The sequence below is a fragment of the Ursus maritimus genome, unplaced genomic scaffold (genome assembly GCF_017311325.1).
Source record: "Ursus maritimus isolate PB19 unplaced genomic scaffold, ASM1731132v1 scaffold_3, whole genome shotgun sequence".
Taxonomy (NCBI): domain Eukaryota; kingdom Metazoa; phylum Chordata; class Mammalia; order Carnivora; family Ursidae; genus Ursus; species Ursus maritimus.
In genome coordinates, this window is record NW_024425563.1 from 50,940,238 (window position 1) to 50,959,436 (window position 19,199).

Below are 19,199 nucleotides of genomic sequence, written 5' to 3' on the forward strand. Positions count from 1 at the left end.
CCCCCCCCCCCCCCAGCTTCAAGCAAGAATAATTCATAGCGGGTAGTACAGACGTCTGTCAGGAAGCATGTATTTGGTTTCCTTTTTGTAATTCAGCATCCATAGTTTTTGAGAAATCCATTTTATAACGGGAAGCCAAAAGGGTGACTTTTCAGTTTTATTCTTTTCATTTGTTAATTGAAAAACTTTTTTATAAAGAGAAACTTCTGCAGAGATACTGTTTGGTTACTGTGAGATTAATTTCCTACCAGAAAGGCGCTGTTTGATTCTGTTTATTTACCAGTCTCCGTTCTCCAGCGGTAACAGATACTTTTAAGTATTTGAGTTCATATACTCGATACTTGAGTTTATAATATTAATTTGTGTTTCAGTCTATTTTTGTTAGCTTTACCGATAGTCCGTTTGTTCCATTTTTAGCTGGTGGGAGCTCTTTCAGCTTGGCTCCTGAGTCCTTCTGCCAGGACACCGGTATTAAGAAAGCAGAGAAGCTAGCTAGCATGCACATGACACCAGCGTGAACTAAAAGTTCTCATTTTTGTAAACAAAATACGTGCTGCTTATATAAAAAGCCAAACAGAAAGTCAAAGTGAAAATTTCCAGTGACGAGGAGGTTCAGTGAAGAACTTTCTGAACATGCTTTATTTTTTGGCTATACACGTGTGGTTATGACATGCGTGGAGTAATACCATGAGTGCTGTTTTGCAGGCTTAGTTTTTAGTACTTACCAGGTTTGTTGTAGAGATCTGTTCATGGCCTTTCTTTTTTAACGGCTGTATAATTTGAAAAGACTATTTTTGTTGGTATATAGATTGTTTTCCAGTTTCTCATTCTTATAAATAGGCCCCCCTTTTATTATGACTTCATTGAGATAATCACATGTCCTACAATTCATCTGCTTAAAGTGTACAGATCAGTGGTTTTTAGTATATTCACAGGTAGGTGAAACTGTCACCACAGTTAATTTTAGAATATTTTCATCACATCAGAAAGAAATCCTGTACCCTTGAGCTGACCCCTCTTAATCCCCCACCTACCCGTTAGCCCTAAGTAACCACTAATCCTTTGTCTGTATAGATTCGCCTATTCTGGGCATTTCATTAAAACACAATCATTATAGTCTTTGTGTCTGGCTTTTTTCACTTAACAAAATGTTTTCAAGACATCTCTGTGTTGTAACATGTATCAGTATGTTTTCCTTTCTGTCGCCAAATTACAGTCCATTGTATGGATACACTACCTTTTTGTCTCCCTGTTCATCTGTTGAAGGACATGTTGGTTGTTTCCACTGTTTTTGGTTATTGTGAATAATGCCGCTGTGAACATTCACGTACAGTTTTTTTTGGAGTGAACATGTTTCATTTCTCTTGGGAATATACATAGTACCGCAGTTGTCTAGTCCTAAAGTAACTATTTAAGGTTTTGAGGAACTGCCACACTGTTCTAGAGTGGCTATACCGCTCTGGAATTGATACCTGAGAGCTCTGGTGTCCCCACATCCTTTGTCTGTTATCTTTGTGATTATCTGACCTTGTGATTATCTGACCTTGTGATTATAGCCATCCTAGTGGATTTAAAGTGATAAATCATTGTGGTTTGGGTTTGCATTTACGCGATGACTAATGATGGATGCCAAGCGTCCTTTCATGTGCTTTTGGCAATTTGTGTGTCGTCTTTGGGGAAAATGTCTACTCAGGCCCTCTGCCCATTTTTAATTTTTAAGGTTTTATTCTCTCTAACCTACAATGTAATATTAATTTCAGGTGTACAGTACATAGTGATTCCATAATTCCATGCATCACCCAGTGCTCATTACAACAAGCACACTCCTTAATCCCCATCATCTATTTTACCCATTCCCCTCCCCCATTTTCATTTTTAAAGATTGGTTTATTTTAGAGAGAGGGCGTGACCACGCATGCATGAGCAAGTGGGTGAAGGGAGGCAGAGGGAGAGGGAGAGAGAAACTTAAGCAGATTCTGTGCTGAGCATATAGCCTGACTTGGGGCTCAGTCTCGCCACCCTGAGATCACAGTCTGAGCCGGCAGCAAGAGTCGGAGGCTTAACTGACTGCACCAGCCGGGTGCCCTTCTACCCATTTTTAAATTGGGTTGTCTTTTATTATTGAGTTGAAAGAGTTCTTTTTATAGTCTAGATATAAGTCACTTACCAGATACGTGATTTACATGTTAGCCTGCATGTGAACATGTTAATCTGTCTGCCCACCTGTCCTGGTTTTTGCCCTATGCCTCCATCGGTGTTCTTTGTATGTATGTGAATGAGTGTTAGAGACATGTTGATCAGAATGACCCATGTACTTAGTGTTTCCACATACGGCTCTGCTTAAAATGAGTCTGTTTATTAGGGGGTTCTGAGTTTTGATTTTTGTACTCGTCTGAGGTGTCACTAATGAGCAGGGCCGTTATTGTTCGACTTGTAGAGACTGTAATACAACAGTGATGTAAACTGGTAGGAGGGTAATTACTGGGGTTGCAGATGATGCACTGGTTGTGAAGTGAGTGAGTTTGCTTTTAGCTTAGCTTATGGCCATAAATGAAATTCTGGCAGATACATTGCTTGAGTTTTTTAAATGTCAGTGAAACTGCTAAAAAATAAAAATTTGGTTTTTGTCTATAAAATATAAGAACCTTTTTTAAAAAAGATTTTGAGAGAGAGTGAGCGCGCAAGAGCACGAGCGGGAGGGGTAGGACAGCATACGGAGAAGGCGAACCAGGCTGCTCATTGAGCAGGGAGCACGATGTGGGGCTCCATCCCAGGACCCTGGGATCATGACCTGAGCCGAAGGCAGATGTTTAAGCCAGTGAGCCACCCAGGTGCCCTAAAAGCTTTAAAATTACTTGAGCATGCCTCCTTCTGGTCCCAATTCTTCAGTAATAGACAGCATACAAGTGGGGAATCAATTATTTTCTAAATGGCACATAGCAGGATTATGTTACAATCTGAGGGGTAGGATCTGGGTGAAAAGCTTGTGCAGTAGAATTTTGGAGCAAAAGCAGTACTCAAGAGCTAATGAGCGATTTTTAAGTATAGCACATACATGCTGGGCTCCAAGTTAGACCTTGATCTTGAATAATACACTAGCAGTGACTGAGGACGCTGGGTTGGGTGGGTGTGGGCAAAACCCTGGTTTGTCCTGTAGGTACTCCTGCCCCGCTAGACCAGTGGATTGCAGAATGAGGAAATTCCAAGGACATGGGTATGGGCACCTTTTGTCAGGAGGTTGGCAGTATCGTGATGCTTTGTCCACCGCACTGTTCAAAAGCAACTAAGGAAATGCATGTCTGTCATAGGAAATAAATAGCAATGGACAGAAGGATTCCACTTGGCTTTTGTCCGGCCTTTAGGTCTCTTCTAGCACTGTGTCTTAGCAGGGTTTAAGTCTGTTACAATGGGTTGGTATGGTAAGCATCTTTCTTTCCTCTGCCCAAAAAATTCATGCATTTGGCTCTGCCCTTCGTTCATTTGTTCCTTTTGAACTCTCTCCAAGCGAGAGCCTTAAGAATAGGAGGGGAGAACACTGTTGTCTTGGCTTTTTTTTCTTCTTGAAAACTATTTAAAGGCCAATATAATCCAGTTTGATGTTCTCTTTTTTTCTTGATTGTAAAATTACACATTCACTGTACAAGATTTGGAAAGAGAAAAGGAAAGAAGAAAAAGTTGTGTAAGTTCATATCCTGTTATGTCTTAAATGCGCTTTTTAAGAAAATTGGGCTATAATTCATGTACCATAAAATTAATATTTTAAAGCGTATAATTCAATGTTTTTGAGTGTATTCACAAGGTGTAAGGAGCCATCACCACTATGTAATTCTTGAGCATTTTTCATTATCCAAAAAGTAACCCCATAGACATGAATAGTTACTGCCGTTCCTCCCTCGCAGCCCCGTGCAGCCCCTGGCAACTGTGTTCTGCTTTGTTGCTATAGATTTTCCTGTTCTGGACACTTCATATAAATGATATTGTATGATATCTGGCCTCTCTCACTTAACATTTTGAAGGTGTGTCCATATTGTAATATGTACTTCTTTTCTTTCATGGCCAGACAATATTCCAGTATATGTTTATGCCATATATTGTTACCCATTCATCACTTCTAGTATTTCATTATAAGGCCTCGTAAAGCCCAGTAGAATAACTAATGTACATCTGAAAGACTAATTCTTAAGGGAGATAGCCTCATCAGTACTGACTTTGGAACCAAACTCTTTCTTCTGCTCCAGCTGTTTTTATTTTTCATTTTTAAATAAACTTCAAATAGGGGTGATGGATAAAATGCCAGCATCTGGGATTGTCTGCTACCTCTTGGGGAGGCCACTGTAATCTTGGATATTTTTCCACCTTATTAGATGAGTCACTTTTTAATTAATGCCTTCACCCATGATAATGTTGGAATTGTAATAAGGCTTTTGAACTGCTCTCTCTTTTCCTTTAGTCATTTGTAGCTGTTTGGAGTGATAATCCCTACCTTTCTGCTAAAGGAGTAAGTAAGTGAATAACTGAGACTGTGTTTACTTCTAGGATTCCCTGGTCTTTCCATGTTTGGTTGGGGAGCGGGGGGGCCAAGCCCTGGAAGGAAGACCAGGCAGTCAGTGCTCTTTAAGTCTTCTGCGGGGCTCTCCCCAGACCCTGTGGCATGTTGGGGTAGCCCCAGACAGCTTAGTGTTCAGGATTTGGAGGGGACTGAAGAAAAGACAGCAGGTTAATAGTCGGTACTATGGAAATCCATGTGGTAGTTAAAAAGAATAATGTAATTTTGTGTTTACCAACACAGACTGGTCACCAAGATGACAGACTGGGGAGCAAAAAGGCAGGACAAGTAATGTCATACTGTAAGTTACTTAAAATCTGCCTCAGTTTATTCATCTTCAAAATGGGGAAAGTAGCCACATTGTGAGGAGTAATTGAGAAAAGTGTATGTAAGCTGTTTAGAACAATAATCAGATCTTATGAAAATTAACAAAATCATCCTCTTCTGTGTGTGGATGTGTGAATACATAAAAATCTACCTGTACTTAAAAAAAAAACTTGAGCTAGAATTCACGTAATTATGAAAGTAACCATGTTAGAGTGTGCAATTCAGTGGGTTTCAGCATATGGACAAGACCGTACAACCGTCACTACAAATTCAAGAACATTTTCATCACTCTAGAAAGATTACCCCGTCTGTAAGCAGTCACTCCCTGTTTCTCCCTACTCTAGCCCCCAGCAGCCACGATTCCACTTTCTGTCTCTGCGGATTTACCGATTCTGATAAATGGAGTTGTATAATATGTGACCTTGTATGTCTGGCTTATTTTGCACTTAGTGTAATGTTTCCAAGATTTATCCACATTATAGCACATATCAGTACTTCATTCCTTCTTTGGCTGAGTAATAAATAGTCCATTTGTATGTATACATCACATTATCCTTTCAGCGATGGTGAATGATGCTGTTAGGAACATAGGTGTACAGATATCACTTTGGGCGCCTGCTGTCAGTTCTTCTGGGTATATATCCACAAGTGCAATTCTTGGGTCATATGGTAATTCTATTTTTAATTTTTTTGAGGAACTACCGTATTATTTTCCATAGAGGCTGCACTATTTTACATTTCTTCCAGCAAAGTATGAGAACTCTAATTTTTTCACGTGCTTGCCAAGATCTCTATTATTTTCCTTAAAAAAAATTACAGCCGTCTAGTGGGTGTGAAGCAATCTCAGTGTGACTTTTATTTACATTTCCTCAGTGACCGATGATGTTGAATATCTTTTCATGGGACACATGCTTCTAAAAACATTTGGAGAAAGCCATCAAACTGACAGTGGTTTCTTTGAGGATCTGGGGGAAGTAACTGTTTCGAAAGCAGGTAGTCAGACGGACCCTAACTTTATATTATTTGGCGTGTTTTACAAGTATTGCAGTTAGTAAAATATAGAACAAATTAATCTGATTGAGGTATATAGAAATACAGTATTTAGGGCACATGGTTGGCTCAGTTGTTGGACGTCTGCCTTCGGCTCGGGTCATGGTCCTGGAGTCCGGGGATCAAGTCCCACGTTGGGCTCCCTGCTTTGCGGGGGGGTCTTATTCTCCCTCTGACCCTCACCCCACTTGTGCGTGCTCTTTCTCTCTCAAATAAAATCTAAAAAGAAAAAAAAAAAGAAGTACAGTATTTAGTGCTTGGGACAAGGGCTAGGGAAGCTTGTTGGTCCTTGGAGTTGATAAAGTTTTTCACCTGCTGAAGGCTGATTTTGATCTTCCAGCGAAGTAAGAACTGACTGGCTTCAGTCTGTATCATTATATTCTATTTTAATTGTGTGGGAGAATGAGGCAGCTTAGTTGACCAAGTGCTTACAAGTGTGGGCACTGGAGTCTGACAGCTCTGGTTTTAAATCATTTCTCTATCACTTAACTATCTATCCAAGTTAAAATACTATTAACTTCTCCATGCTGTAATTTACACATCTGTAAAATGGGTTGTTCCTTTATGGGATTGTGTGGAATTAAATGAGTTAAAATAGATAAAATATTTAAGACAGTGCTTCTACTCAAAGCCCCCAATGTTATCACCCATAATTCATTACTGAAAGAAGGCCAGTGTAGTTGGAGAGGAGAGCTTGGCATTAAATAATGAACAGGTCACATGGGGCCTTCAGGGCACTTGTTAGGGATTTTGGATCCTTTCCCAAATACAAAGGGAAGCTTTTAGAGTTTATCATAGGGTTTAAGTTGATTAGCTCAGCTTTTAAAAATCAGTCTAGGTTAGTGTGGTCCAGTAGAAAGAAAATGCAGGCCACTTCTGCAATTAAAAATTTTCTAGTAGCCATGTTAAGAAAGTTAAAAAAAAAAAAAAAAGGTGAAAATGAATTTTAATAGTATTTTACTTAAAATAGCCAAAATATTACAATTTTAACATGTAATCAATATTTTAAAAATGAGATTTTATATATTTTGTACTAAGCCTTCAGAGTCTGGTATGTGTGTATGTATGTATGTATATATTAAGTAGGCTCCACCCCCAGAGTGGAGCCCAATGCAAGGCTTGAACTCACCACCCTGAGATCAAGACCTGAGCTGAGATCAAGAGTCAGACACCTAACCAATTGAGCCACCCAGGCGCCCCTGGTGTTTATTTTACACTTAAGCACATTTCACATGTGGATTAGCCACGTTTTAGGTGCCCGGTAGCCACAGGTAGCCAGTGGCTAGCACACTGACCATGCAGGTCTCGCTGTTTGAGAACAAGTAATTGGAAGCAGAGATGAATACGGGGAGACAGCCCGGGAGCATACTACAGCAGCGCGGAGAGAGGTGACAGAGGCTGGGTCTCGCGCGGCGGAAGAGACAGCAGTGGGTAGGCCCAGAGCAAGGTGTAGGTGCACTTGTATTGATGAGTTTCAGTGGGCTGAAGGTGGAATTTTCGAGGCTTAAATGAACAAGGCTTCTTGGTTTGTGACTCTAGAAGGTATCACCGAGGACTAGAAGAGGCAGTAACAGGAGAAATGGACACAGCGTTGGGTTTGGGCCTGGATGTCGATCATAAGGTTTCTCCCCGCAGGAGCTCCCGAGGCTTTCCTTCTGTGCCCTTGAGGCCCGTGTGTGCACGCGTGATAACCCAGACTGTTCTCTGTTAGTTGCTGGATCATGTGATTTTATAAAATCCTAAATTATCTCCTTCCCATGTTAGAGGATCTCACTTGTGGAAGTTGAGGGTGGCTAGAAGGTTGTGAGGCTTTGCTCTACGCACCTCTCACGCGGGAACATTCATGTGGGATGATGGAGGCTGAGGTGTCCTCTGGGTGTGCTCAGTGATAGAGATGATGTGGCTTGTGAGGTGGTCAAAGATCTGGTCTGTGTATGTTGTCCTTCTCGAGTTGAAATCTTTTACGGAGTTTATTGTGAGAAAATGGTTTGTTACTCAGATAATTATGGTGGTCACACTTTAGGGAAATCCTCATTAAGGTGGATAGGTCTTTTTTTTTTTTTTTAAGATTTTATTTGAGAGACGGAGAGAGAGCACGAGGGGGGGGAGGGGCAGAGGGAGAGGGAGAAGAGGTCTCCTTGCTAAGTAGGGAGCCCCATGCGGGACTCGATCCCAGGACCCTGGGGATCACAACCCGAGCCAAAGGCAGACGCTTCATGACTGAGCCACCCAGGCACCCCAAGGTGGATATTTCTTTAAATTTTTTTCTGTCTGAGCTTTGTACCAGTATTACAAATGCTTATTGGGGCCTGCAATATAGAGTTGTTCTTTGTTAATATAGCTCGTCTTCCCATAGATGATGTAAAAGAATAAAATTCCTGGAATGATTTTTTTATCCATAAATAGCAACAAGTGGGTTCCTGCTTCTGTAAAATGTGTTGAGCTGTATTTGAAGGAAGTTCCCTTTATCTCCACATACCTGGCTCTCCAAAGTTGATTTTGTGAAGGTTTTTCCCTTGTTCTTGTTGAAATGGGGAATAGTAAAAAAATAACTTCTTTCTTGGAGGGGAGGGGGTTGGACCAATGGGGTAACTGGGTGTGATGGGCATGAAGGAGGGCACGTGATGTAATGAGCTCTGGGTGTTATATACAACTGATGAATTACTGACTTCTACCTCTGAAACCAATTACACATTATTTGTTAAATAATTGAATTTAAATTAACCGCCCCCAAAGGAAATTGGGTCTTTGTGTATGTAGTCAAATTAAGATGACATCATACGGGATTAGGGTGGGACCTAGGTCCAGTGGCTGATGTCTTCATGTGAGAAGGGAGAGACACAGAGACCCAGACACGGGGAGAAGGCCATGTGCTGCTAATGGAGACAGAGAGTGGGGCGGTGCTGCTAAGGTTGGGAAACAGCAAGGGTTGCCAGCAGCGGCCAGAAGCTGGAAGAGGCAGGGAAGGATTCTTCCTTGGACCCTACAGAGGGAGCAGGGCCTGCTGACACCTTGACTTTGGACGTCTGGCCTCCAGAACCATGAGAGAACACGTTTCTGTTGTTAAGCCTCCCAGTTTTTGTGGTATTTTGTAATGGCAGCCCTGGGAAAGTCGCAGGAGTGCTTTTGACAGATCTGGAAATAAAGGTGCTGCGAGTCAGTAACTTGCTGCAACCCCCCCTCCCCCCCATAAAACCAACTTCTTTCTGGTAACCCTCCCCAGAGTCTGAGTGTGGTTTTGGTGTTTGGAACGTTTATTATTGTGTGGGTGTGTGTACATGGGTGTGTATTTTGGTTAAGTGCATGTTGGAGCAAGAGAGCATTAAATATCCTGCTTTGAATTTTAATTTAATGGGTTTTTATAATGCTTGTGACTTTACATTACACTGCTACATCTATTTCACATGAATTCATGGTAAATACCTGCTTGTATCACTTTGGACTTGTGAAGGAACCCGGAATTAGTTTCCTTTGCTCTTAGGACAAAAACGATTTTGTGGCTTCCCATTAACCCTTCAGTTTTTGTTGTTGGTCCTCACTGAGCTAAGCGTGTGGTTCTCAGGTAACAAAGCTATGGTCTCCTTCCGTACAACGTTGAGAGGCTAGTGGAGCTCTGTGTGGCGGAGGGTAGAGGGTGGTGGGGCATTTCCAGAGGTACTTTCAGAAAAAAGCAGCGCACAAGATTGTACTATCCAGCACGGTCCCATCATCCTCTGCAACACGTGAGGCACACAAGGGGGACTTGGATTCTGTTGCTGTGGGTGGATTATAAGTTTTCGTGAGCACGGAAGCCAGTGTAAGCACGAGGAATAGATTATTCATGACATACGTGAGAATCCCATCGCTATGGCTAATAATGACTAGTCCGCTGGGAGACTAAAGATGAGTGAAGAGATTATAAAATGACATCGCTCTCATTTTTAGGATTAGGGGAGCTCAGGTACTATGGAAACAAGGGTGCTTTACCCAGTCTTGAGGGTGTGCCTGGAGCTTGAGGTGTGTGGGAGGGACACTGAAGAGGAAGTACAATGCAAGGGCAGGACCAGATCATTGATGATCTCCTCCACCCGCTTGAACTTGTGATAATTTCTGTCAGCAATTCGAAGCCACGGAGGAGTAGTAACTTCTAGCAGAAGAGTGACAGAGTAGTGGCAGCAAAATGTCAGTCAGACCCTCGCGTCAGCCGGTTCAGAGGCAATGGGACCTCATGAGCAGTGGGTATAAAGAATAAGCACTTAGCAGGTTTATCTGCAGAGCACGAATTGCCCATAAATGCCCATAGGGGAACCTCTGAACTCCAGCTCGTTTGGTCGGGGCAGGGGTGGGGGTGGTGGAGGTGGTCTGCTGTGCCACAGGAAGTCTGATCCTGTCTGAGGCACAGAGATAGTTTTCCAGTGATCTTTATTTCAATGTTCTGCATATGAACAAACCAGCCTACTAGATTGAAGAGGGGCGTGAAGAAACTTACCTTGATTATGGCGGCGGTGTCAGGCGAGTGTACGTAATGGCAGAACTGATCAAATTTTGTGCAGTTCATTGTATTTCAGTAGCTCTTCAAGGCTAAAAAAAAAAAACAAAAAAAAACATAGGCCATTATCAATACTGACCTTAGTTACTCTTTTTTATTTTTATTTTTAAAGATTATGCTTATTAGGGAGCACGAGGAGGAAGAGGGACAAGCAGACTCCCTGCTGAGTAGGGAGCCCAACATGGAGCTCGATCCCAGGACCCCGGGATCATGACCTGAGCCAAAAGGCAGATGCTTAACTGACTGAGCCAGCCAGGCGCCCCAATCTTAGTTACTCTTAACAGCTTTATTGAAATACAGTTCACATATAATTCACCCATCTACAGTGTATGATTCATTGTTTTTTAGTATAACAGATGTGTGCACCCATCACCACAGCCAATGTCTGTCAGCTTTTTTATCATCTCAGAAAGAAGCCTCTTCAGCTGTCACCCTCTACCTTCCCACTCACCAGCCCTGTGCAACCACCGATTTACTTTCTGTCTCACAGATTTCCCTTTTCTAGACATTGCCTACTAACGGAATCACTTAACTTGTGTTGTTTTTGTTTTTGTTCTTTTTGGTGGTTGGCTTTTTTTTTTTTTTAAGATTTTATTTATTTATTCGACAGAGATAGAGACAGCCAGCGAGAGAGGGAACACAAGCAGGGGGAGTGGGAGAGGAAGAAGCAGGCTCCCAGCGGAGGAGCCTGATGTGGGGCTCGATCCCACAACGCCAGGATCACGCCCTGAGCCGAAGGCAGACGGTTAACCGCTGTGCCACCCAGGTGCCCCTGGTGGTTGGCTTCTTTGACTTAACGTTTTCAACATTTATTCATATTGTAGCATATGCTAGTAGTTCATTTCTTTTTATGGCCAAATAAGATTCAGTTGTATGACTATCCCACATTTGTCGGTCCATTCCTCACCCTAGATTGTTTCCACCCTGTGCAATTACAAATGATCTTAATTCTCCACAGCTATGTGAAGGACAGTGATAATCTTTGCATTTATTGTGAGATGCTATTTCTACATTTGGATGAACTTTTTTTTTTTAAAAGGCTGAATATTTGAGATTTTTAAGTCCTCTCTCTCTCTCTCTCTCTCTCTCTATATATATATATATATATATATTTTTTTTTTTTTTTTTTTATATATAAAGGGACATTCCACCAAGACATTTCCTCTGAGGCTTTAATTTGCTTTGATGCCTTCTTTCCCCTCCAGTTGGAATTTTAAATACAGTGACGCATGGAGAAATGTTTCCTTTGTGGCTTGAGTCACCATAAATTCATTTAGGATTGAGAATTGAAGAGATTTGTGGAAATGTTGGAAATGTGCAATGGAAGTTTTACTTCTTACCTTCAAACAAGGCTGTTTAGTTTAAAACATGTGGCGGAAATAGATGGGAGAGGTAGAAACTATAAGATGTTCTAACAACTGAAAAGAGACAAGAACCCGGGAGTGGTTGGTTTAAGTGACAGATAACAGGAATGTTTGTCTTCCTAGTTAATGCAGGATGAATCAAAATGTCTGAACTTATCTAGGGTAAGTTGTAGTTACTCTTGGAGAGTTGAGTGGGTTGGAGTCGTGTGATACAGTGTGGTAGTCCAGTTTAACATAGCGCGTTGAGACAAATGCCTGCCTGATACCCTGAAGGAGACCTGGTCACTATAGACCTGCTCAGTCATTTGGGGGTTGGAAACCCTTTTGGGATTTGGGAATCGGATTGAGCTATTAACAGCCCTTCCTCTGTCTCTCAGTTATGATTACCCCCCAAATTTGTGCATAAAACTTTGATTTAAGACATCAAAGACCCATTGAAATTCATTTTTGGTGTCCATATAAAATCCCTCAGGTTGTGGTGTTAACTTGTTTCTTAACTAGCTACCTAGATTGATGCTGGACCTGTTTTTTGTTTGTTTTTAGGATTATTATTATTTTTATGAATCAGGTGTATTTAAGTACAGTTTACATACAATAAAATTTGCCTTTTTTTAGTGTATAGAATTGTAGTTTCTAATTACGTTCCTTGAGATTTTACACAGGGGATCATTGACAACCAATAGCAATAGATGGTATAACTACAAGCAGTTTTTTGGTTTCTGTTTTTGTTTTTCTTGAGTAAACTCTACAGCCAACATGGGGTTTAAACTTAGGACCCTGAGATCAAGAGTTACTTACTCTACCAACTGAGCCAGCCAGGCACCCTCAAGCAATTTTGTTATGAAAATATTAGGCTTTCTATAATATATGCAGTGAAAATTCTGATGTACATTTCCTTGATTTTCTTTTTAAGTTAAAACATATCATTTATTTTATGCCTGTGTATATGTATATATTATATATTTACAATCTATGTATGTATATATATATATATATGTATAGTCGTACGGGTTAAGGTAGCATAAACTATGTGGAGACTTATGTATTCCTGAACAAATTGCTTTTAGGAAGAATTAAGAATGATGCTTATTTAAAATTAAATTGGTATTCATCCCTACTCCCTACACCTTTCTCGACCACTACCACATAAAACTGCAGTATAAAAATAGGTAACTATTCCATTCACAAATAGGTATTGACCCTATTTAAAATGGGGAAAAATATTGAAGTGCATCCCCAGACAAACCTTGATATAAATTTCAAACTCAAATCAGTAAACAAAATAAACGCCTGAAAGATACCACAGGAGATAAATGTTTGTTTAGAAGAAATTGCTTTAAAGTTTAGTAGGGAATTAACAAAAAAAGATTATTTAGTGTTTCTTAATGGTTTACTGTGTTCTTGGAGGTAAAACACATTCTGAAGGGATTGTCCTTTAATTCTGCAATTAAATTGTTGAGTCAGTGGTTCACTGTAAATTAATAAAAACTTGTTTTACTTTTCAAGAAAAGCTTTACAGTTCTTGGAAGCTAAGGACAGTTGAATTTGGTTTATACTTATGAGACCATTAGCTCTACATCTGCAGTTTATACTATAAAAGAATTTAGTTACTGTTTTAACAGCTTCTCTTTAGAAAAACATGTACAGTGTAATAATCATGCAGCTGCAGGAAAGATGGTAAAAACAGAGACAGTTTCAAACTGTACGTTTTCCAGCAGCGTTAAATTAATTTCAGGCCAGTTAGGTTAATCTTCAACCTAAGACTCCAGGTAGAAAATCAACTATTCTTTTCATTTTGCCAGTCTCCCTTGAGAATAGTCTGTTCTGATTTGCCCATAATATCTGTGAAAGGAAGTTCTTTGAAAAGGAACATCTTAAAGATAACACTTGACTTGGGGCCTTATCTCATATGATGATGTGTTGATATATGTATGAGAAATACATGCTCCTGAATCAGGCGGCTAGGGTTTCGAATACTTTGCTGAGCCACTTAACTTCTTGGTTAGCCGTAGGAAGTGAGTTTAAAGTCAGGGGTCTGGGAATAGGCAGGAGAGAGAAGCCCACTATGTGCTCTCTATGGTACCCTTCCCTTGCTTTTGTATTCCCAAAACCCCCATTAATTTTTTTTGGGCTCGTTTCCATCACAATTACTTTGTGATTTTAAAATATAGTTCTGCCCTTGTTAATAACTTGGGAAATTGAAACTCTGTAATTTCTTCTCGCCCTCCTGATAGGTGCTGGATAGTTTACTAGTCCAGTATGGAGTGGTGGAAAGCTGTGAGCAAGGTACATGTCTTCTCAATTGCTTTCAAATTTGTAAAAGGAAGGAAATAGAAAGAAAACTAACATTTTTTTTCTCTTCACTTTTCTCTTCCTCTAGTGAACACTGACTCGGAAACTGCAGTCGTAAATGTAACCTATTCCAGTAAGGACCAAGCTAGACAGTAAGCAGTTTGGAACTTTTAATCTATATGTAATAACTAGGTTAAGTACAGTGCTTATATTTTGGGCTGTTGGGTAGCAGAAATAAGTTTTATTTTGCAAACTTTGACCCTGCAATTCATTTTAAGTTTGGACATCTAAAAAGAATCAGCATTGGTAAAGATTTATTACATTTTCAGTATGTCTTCAATGCCAGTAATAGAGTGACATAGTGTGAAGCTGATTTCCATCCTATTTACAAAAAGCTCTGGGCCTGGGTATCCTTGCCAAATTTTATAAAGACTTTTTTTCCTTATTGGTATGTTACATACAGTATTGCTATTTTATATAAAGCTGGTAAGTTGATCGTGTGTTAAACTAACACCAGTGTTAAATACTAAGTGTCCTTTGTCACTGATTGTTCTAATGATTACTATTATAATTTAGGAGTGTGCAGACATTGGATCAATGTAATTTGCCTTTAGGGTTGAAAAATATATTCCAGGGCAGTTGACAGGCAGAACTTCACAGATGAAAAAAATCTCCCCTAGGAAAAGATAATTCTGTAGGCTTGGGAGTGATCTAATGAAGTGACTGAGCACTAGACTAGAAGGTGAAGATGTCACAAATACTGCCTTGGACAGACCTGCTCAGAGCAGAACACAGAGGAATGGCATGCAAAGTGCCTGTAGCAAAGTGCTGAGTGTTCGTGGACCGTGGAAGGCTTAACCACCTCTAGATACAGTACAGGCAGGAGCAGACTGCCTGTGCTCTGCGTATAAGAAGGTGAGAGGAAAGACCATGCTGGCTGACCCTGAGCCTTAAAAGGGAAGGTGAAACCAGCTGCAAGGGTGGGAATAGAGCTAGGTTACCAAAGGCAGTACCCACTCAAGGAGGGGCTATGAAATGAAAGAGAGGGCTGGGAAGGATGGAAATTTGCATTAACACAAATGGAAGTTATTTTTTAAATTGGTAATCCTAACATGGTTCAGATTTTTAAAGGCACAGAAAATGTAAATCTTCCTCCCAATATTGCCCCCAGTGACTTTGTTCCCTTCCTTGGAGGTAACTACACAGAAGACAAACCTCACATTTGACTGTTTCGTACATGTAAATATATTTCTTAGAGTTGCACAGAATTTGACTGTATGGATATGGAATGACTTATTTAGTCCCAGATTGGATATTAAGTTGTTTTAAGGTTCTAGCAGTTATGAACAGTGCTGTAGTGAATCCCTTTATGCATGTCATTTTGCATGTGTGTGAACATAGCTACAGGTTAAATTCCTAGAATTAGGTTTGCTAAGTCTAGAGGTATGTGCTTTCTTTTTTGTTGTTGGATACTGGCAAATTATCCTTCATAGAACTTGAAATACTTCAAATTCCCATCAGTACTGTGAGAGTCTGTTTCTCTTTATTCTCCCTAACATGGGGCTTCATCAAACTGATCCAGTGGGTAAAAAGTAGTAACTAAGTATGTTAATTTCATATTTTTTTCCCTCCTAAATGAGACTTAATGGGATTCACTTTTAATGTTTTAACATGAAACTTTGACTATGTTTAAAAGCATACTATTTTTCCCTCTGCTTGTATCCTTCATTCATTTGAAAAAAATTGTTTATGTGAGGTATTTGGATATCATAGAAATTATGGTATAAGTTGTAAAACTGGCTTAAAAAAAAATCTTTCTTCAACCATATTGTGTAATGGGAAAAACAGGAAAGTAGATTGGGGCATCAAAATGAGGCAGTAAGAACAGGACATTTTGTCTTCTCTATTTCAGTCTTTATGAAGATCTGTAATGAATACTTGGTAGAGTCAACTCTCTGTCAGATGGAAAACAGGAGCTACCATGTTAAACCCAAGGATATTCAGAGAGAGAGGCCTGTCCTAGTTTTCTATTTGAAAACTTATGTGAAGCTAGGTTAAGGGGGACATACTTAATTTAACAGTTACTTAGTTGTAAGGAGACATAACCTACAGAGCTTTGAAGAGACATAGAGGAACTTAATAAGTAGGGACAGGCTGACATTTAGCACTCCCCGCCCTCTTAAAAAAAAAAAAAATTCCATCTAGTTAAGAAGAGTATAAGCAGAAGGAGTGTAGACTGGCTAGTCAAGGCACAGTTACTGTGGACATTAATCCTAACATGACCGCAATACGAATGTGGAGACATTTTAGTCTAAAGGTACTTGGTAAGTGGTTGTTAGAAATTGACAGGGTCCTGTTGATCCCAAGGAGGGAGGAAAAGATTGTTAGGAATTTGTAATTTAATAAATTAGGTAACCTAAACAAATAAATTGGGCATTTCAGTGACGGAAATAGTCATCATATCCCTTTCTCTAATAGTTCATCAGTTAACATTTATCAATTACCAACTATTGACCAAAAGATGCCAGTGAATAAAGGCAAAGTCATTGTCCTCAAGGTTGTGCCTCCCTGTGGTGAAAGAGTCATGGATGGGGATCCCCTGATTTCAGTTCCTAACCAAGTTGAGTTTCCTTATAAGCATATTGAGGTTTCTCCCCCTCAAGAATTCCTGAGATCTAAGAGAAGTAGAAAATAATGGTGTATTCAGAGAAAGTTAATGGATTTTTAAAAATGGGGAAAAAAACCCACCAATTTTGTGAAACAATGTTATGAAGATTGTTCACTAAAATTCTCAAGTTTTTAGAAAAGATGTGGAGTACATTCTCGTTCTGTGAGGAGAATTTATTCTGAGAGGTATTAGATCTAATGGAGCATGGACTCTGGAGTCGGACAGCTCTGACTATAACCTTGACCTCTCTGATTTTCAGTTTTCTCAGCTGCAAGAGGGTTGACAAGAAGCAGATATATTCATGCATATACACACATTCTTAGAGAAAATGGTCTTATCAAATGGCCTGACACATAGACACCTGGTGAAGAGGACCTCCTGTGCAACCCTCTGTTTCTGGGTTGCTTCTAGAGCGGCTTGAAGTGGGTTGAGCTGGGGAAGGTTGGTCTGTCTAGGACTTGCTCCCCTGAACCCTGGTTGCCTGCTTTCTGGGCTCCAGTATGACTGTCTGCTGCCTGCACCAGCCGGATGTGATTTCTCCACACCCTTTCCCTGGCAGCCATCCAAAGCTCACGCCTACAGGTAACGAGAGCTGAATTGATAATCTCATTGACTTCTTTGCTTAGCGCCTGTTACCCGGGAGTACAGGTACCTGGGATGTGCCTGCTCAGGTGGGAGTAAGGGGTGGAGACTGTGTTCCAGAGTCCAGTCCATGGAACGGACTCTGTGCCACCACTTTTCTCACTGTGACTCTGGCCAGATGAATCTATTTTAGTTCACCCCCATCTTGTAAGATGGGAGTAATTATAGTCCTTAGCTCATGAGACTGTTGAGAGAAACTAAGATACTGCCTCCAAAACACTTGTGATGATACCTAGAAGGTAGTAAGAGTTCTAAAGGTAGCAGCTACTGTGCATTTTCCTAACATTTTTCATTGCTGTTGAAAATACCCTATCAGTTATTGCATAGTATACTTCATTTCAGATGACTGGCCACTGATACTCAGGAGATCGGGCCCTAGTTTAAAAACATTTGTGGCTGCCTCTTTGTTCCATAAAGCTCTAGGAATGCCACTTTTAAGAGGGTTCTTCAGTAAGACTGTGTCTCTAGAATTTAACATGGAAATTCCTGCCACCTTCTGGCTAAGAAAAATCAAAGGTTAATAATATGTACATTGCTAGGAAATACATACGTTAATTTAATCTTAAGTCTTGAATTACTAATTTGTTAAAATAACAAAATGGGTAACAATGATGAGAACTTTTCTTAAAAAAATCATTAAAAACAGAGGTACATATTTTAGTATTTCTTGTGTCTCGGAGCAAGAGAGGTTTGGGTCTCTGGATCCTGTTTCCTCTGTCCTCTGGGGATGCATGGATAATGCAGTCAAGGACAGACATTACTCATTGGAAGGTTTGTAATGTGTGACAGAAATAACCCTTCAGAGTTTGTACGCCTTTATTTAGTTCTTAGAGTTTCTTTTCTCTAGGGTTCTCATTTCTGATGTTGATGTTTCTGTTAGGGAATACGAGTACAGTCTATTTATAGTTGGAAGCTAGCATTGCAAAGGCTTTTACATCCATTTGAAGAAGTGTTTGAAACAATGTGGCTGATGGCTAAGGGGGAGGAGAGTTACCCTTAAACTTTGAAAATTATGTAAACAAGATATATTCTGGAAAAATAAATGACTGATAAAGTAGTAAAACAGTGGAAATTCTTGCCATTTTGCCATTCAAGATAAATAACACTTATATTTGCCTTCAAGTTCAGTAGACGTTGTCCCATGTCGCAACTTACAAAGTGACAAAAGATGATTTTGTGGGGTTCTGCAGATTGTTTTGCCATTAACTGTATTTATACTGTTTGTAATCTCTATTTGAATATTTTGTTCCTACCAGTCTATGTATACAGCCCTCTACTGCGTATCTAGGTTGTCGGGGGTTCTTTTTTTGCTTTTAGAACCAGTTTAATAATAAATTCCTTTGTAGGTAAATATTTGGGCTTTGTCCATAATTATTGCCTTAAGCAGCATCCCTGCAATGGTATATTACCAGATGTTTACTAATTATGGCAGAATTGTGTGTCTCAGCCTCTAACATTTTCAATAAGGGTTAAACCTCATTTTGTTCAGAACTATGTCATACACGGTAGTGCGGTCTGGAGTTTTAGAGTTTAAAGGGACTCTAAATCTAATCTTTTAGTTTTGTCAGTAAGGAGGCTGATACCAAACAAGAAAACGACCTTTCCAAGGTTACTTGGCTATTTATTGTTCAAGTTGGATTAGAATTCTGGTCCCTGGTACATCTTCTTTTGTGCTACTTGGAACTGTATGCGTTTACTCTTGGATAAGTTTAACTTCTCTGGGCCTCAATTCTTCTCTATCTCCCTCTTCCTCATCCTTGAGTTAAACTGCTAATTCTCTGT

At 40.0% G+C, this 19,199-nt stretch overlaps 1 protein-coding gene across 1 annotated transcript in view; it reads left to right on the forward strand.

Annotated features, from left to right (window-relative positions):
- IGF2BP3 (insulin like growth factor 2 mRNA binding protein 3) overlaps nt 1–19,199 on the forward strand; it is a 148,209-nt gene that overhangs the window by 90,188 nt on the left and 38,822 nt on the right. The window contains exons 4-5 of the mRNA XM_008686388.2: nt 14,050–14,101; nt 14,196–14,259. Of these exons, the coding sequence (XP_008684610.1) occupies nt 14,050–14,101; nt 14,196–14,259 (116 nt within the window). The remainder of the gene's footprint in view (nt 1–14,049; nt 14,102–14,195; nt 14,260–19,199) is intronic.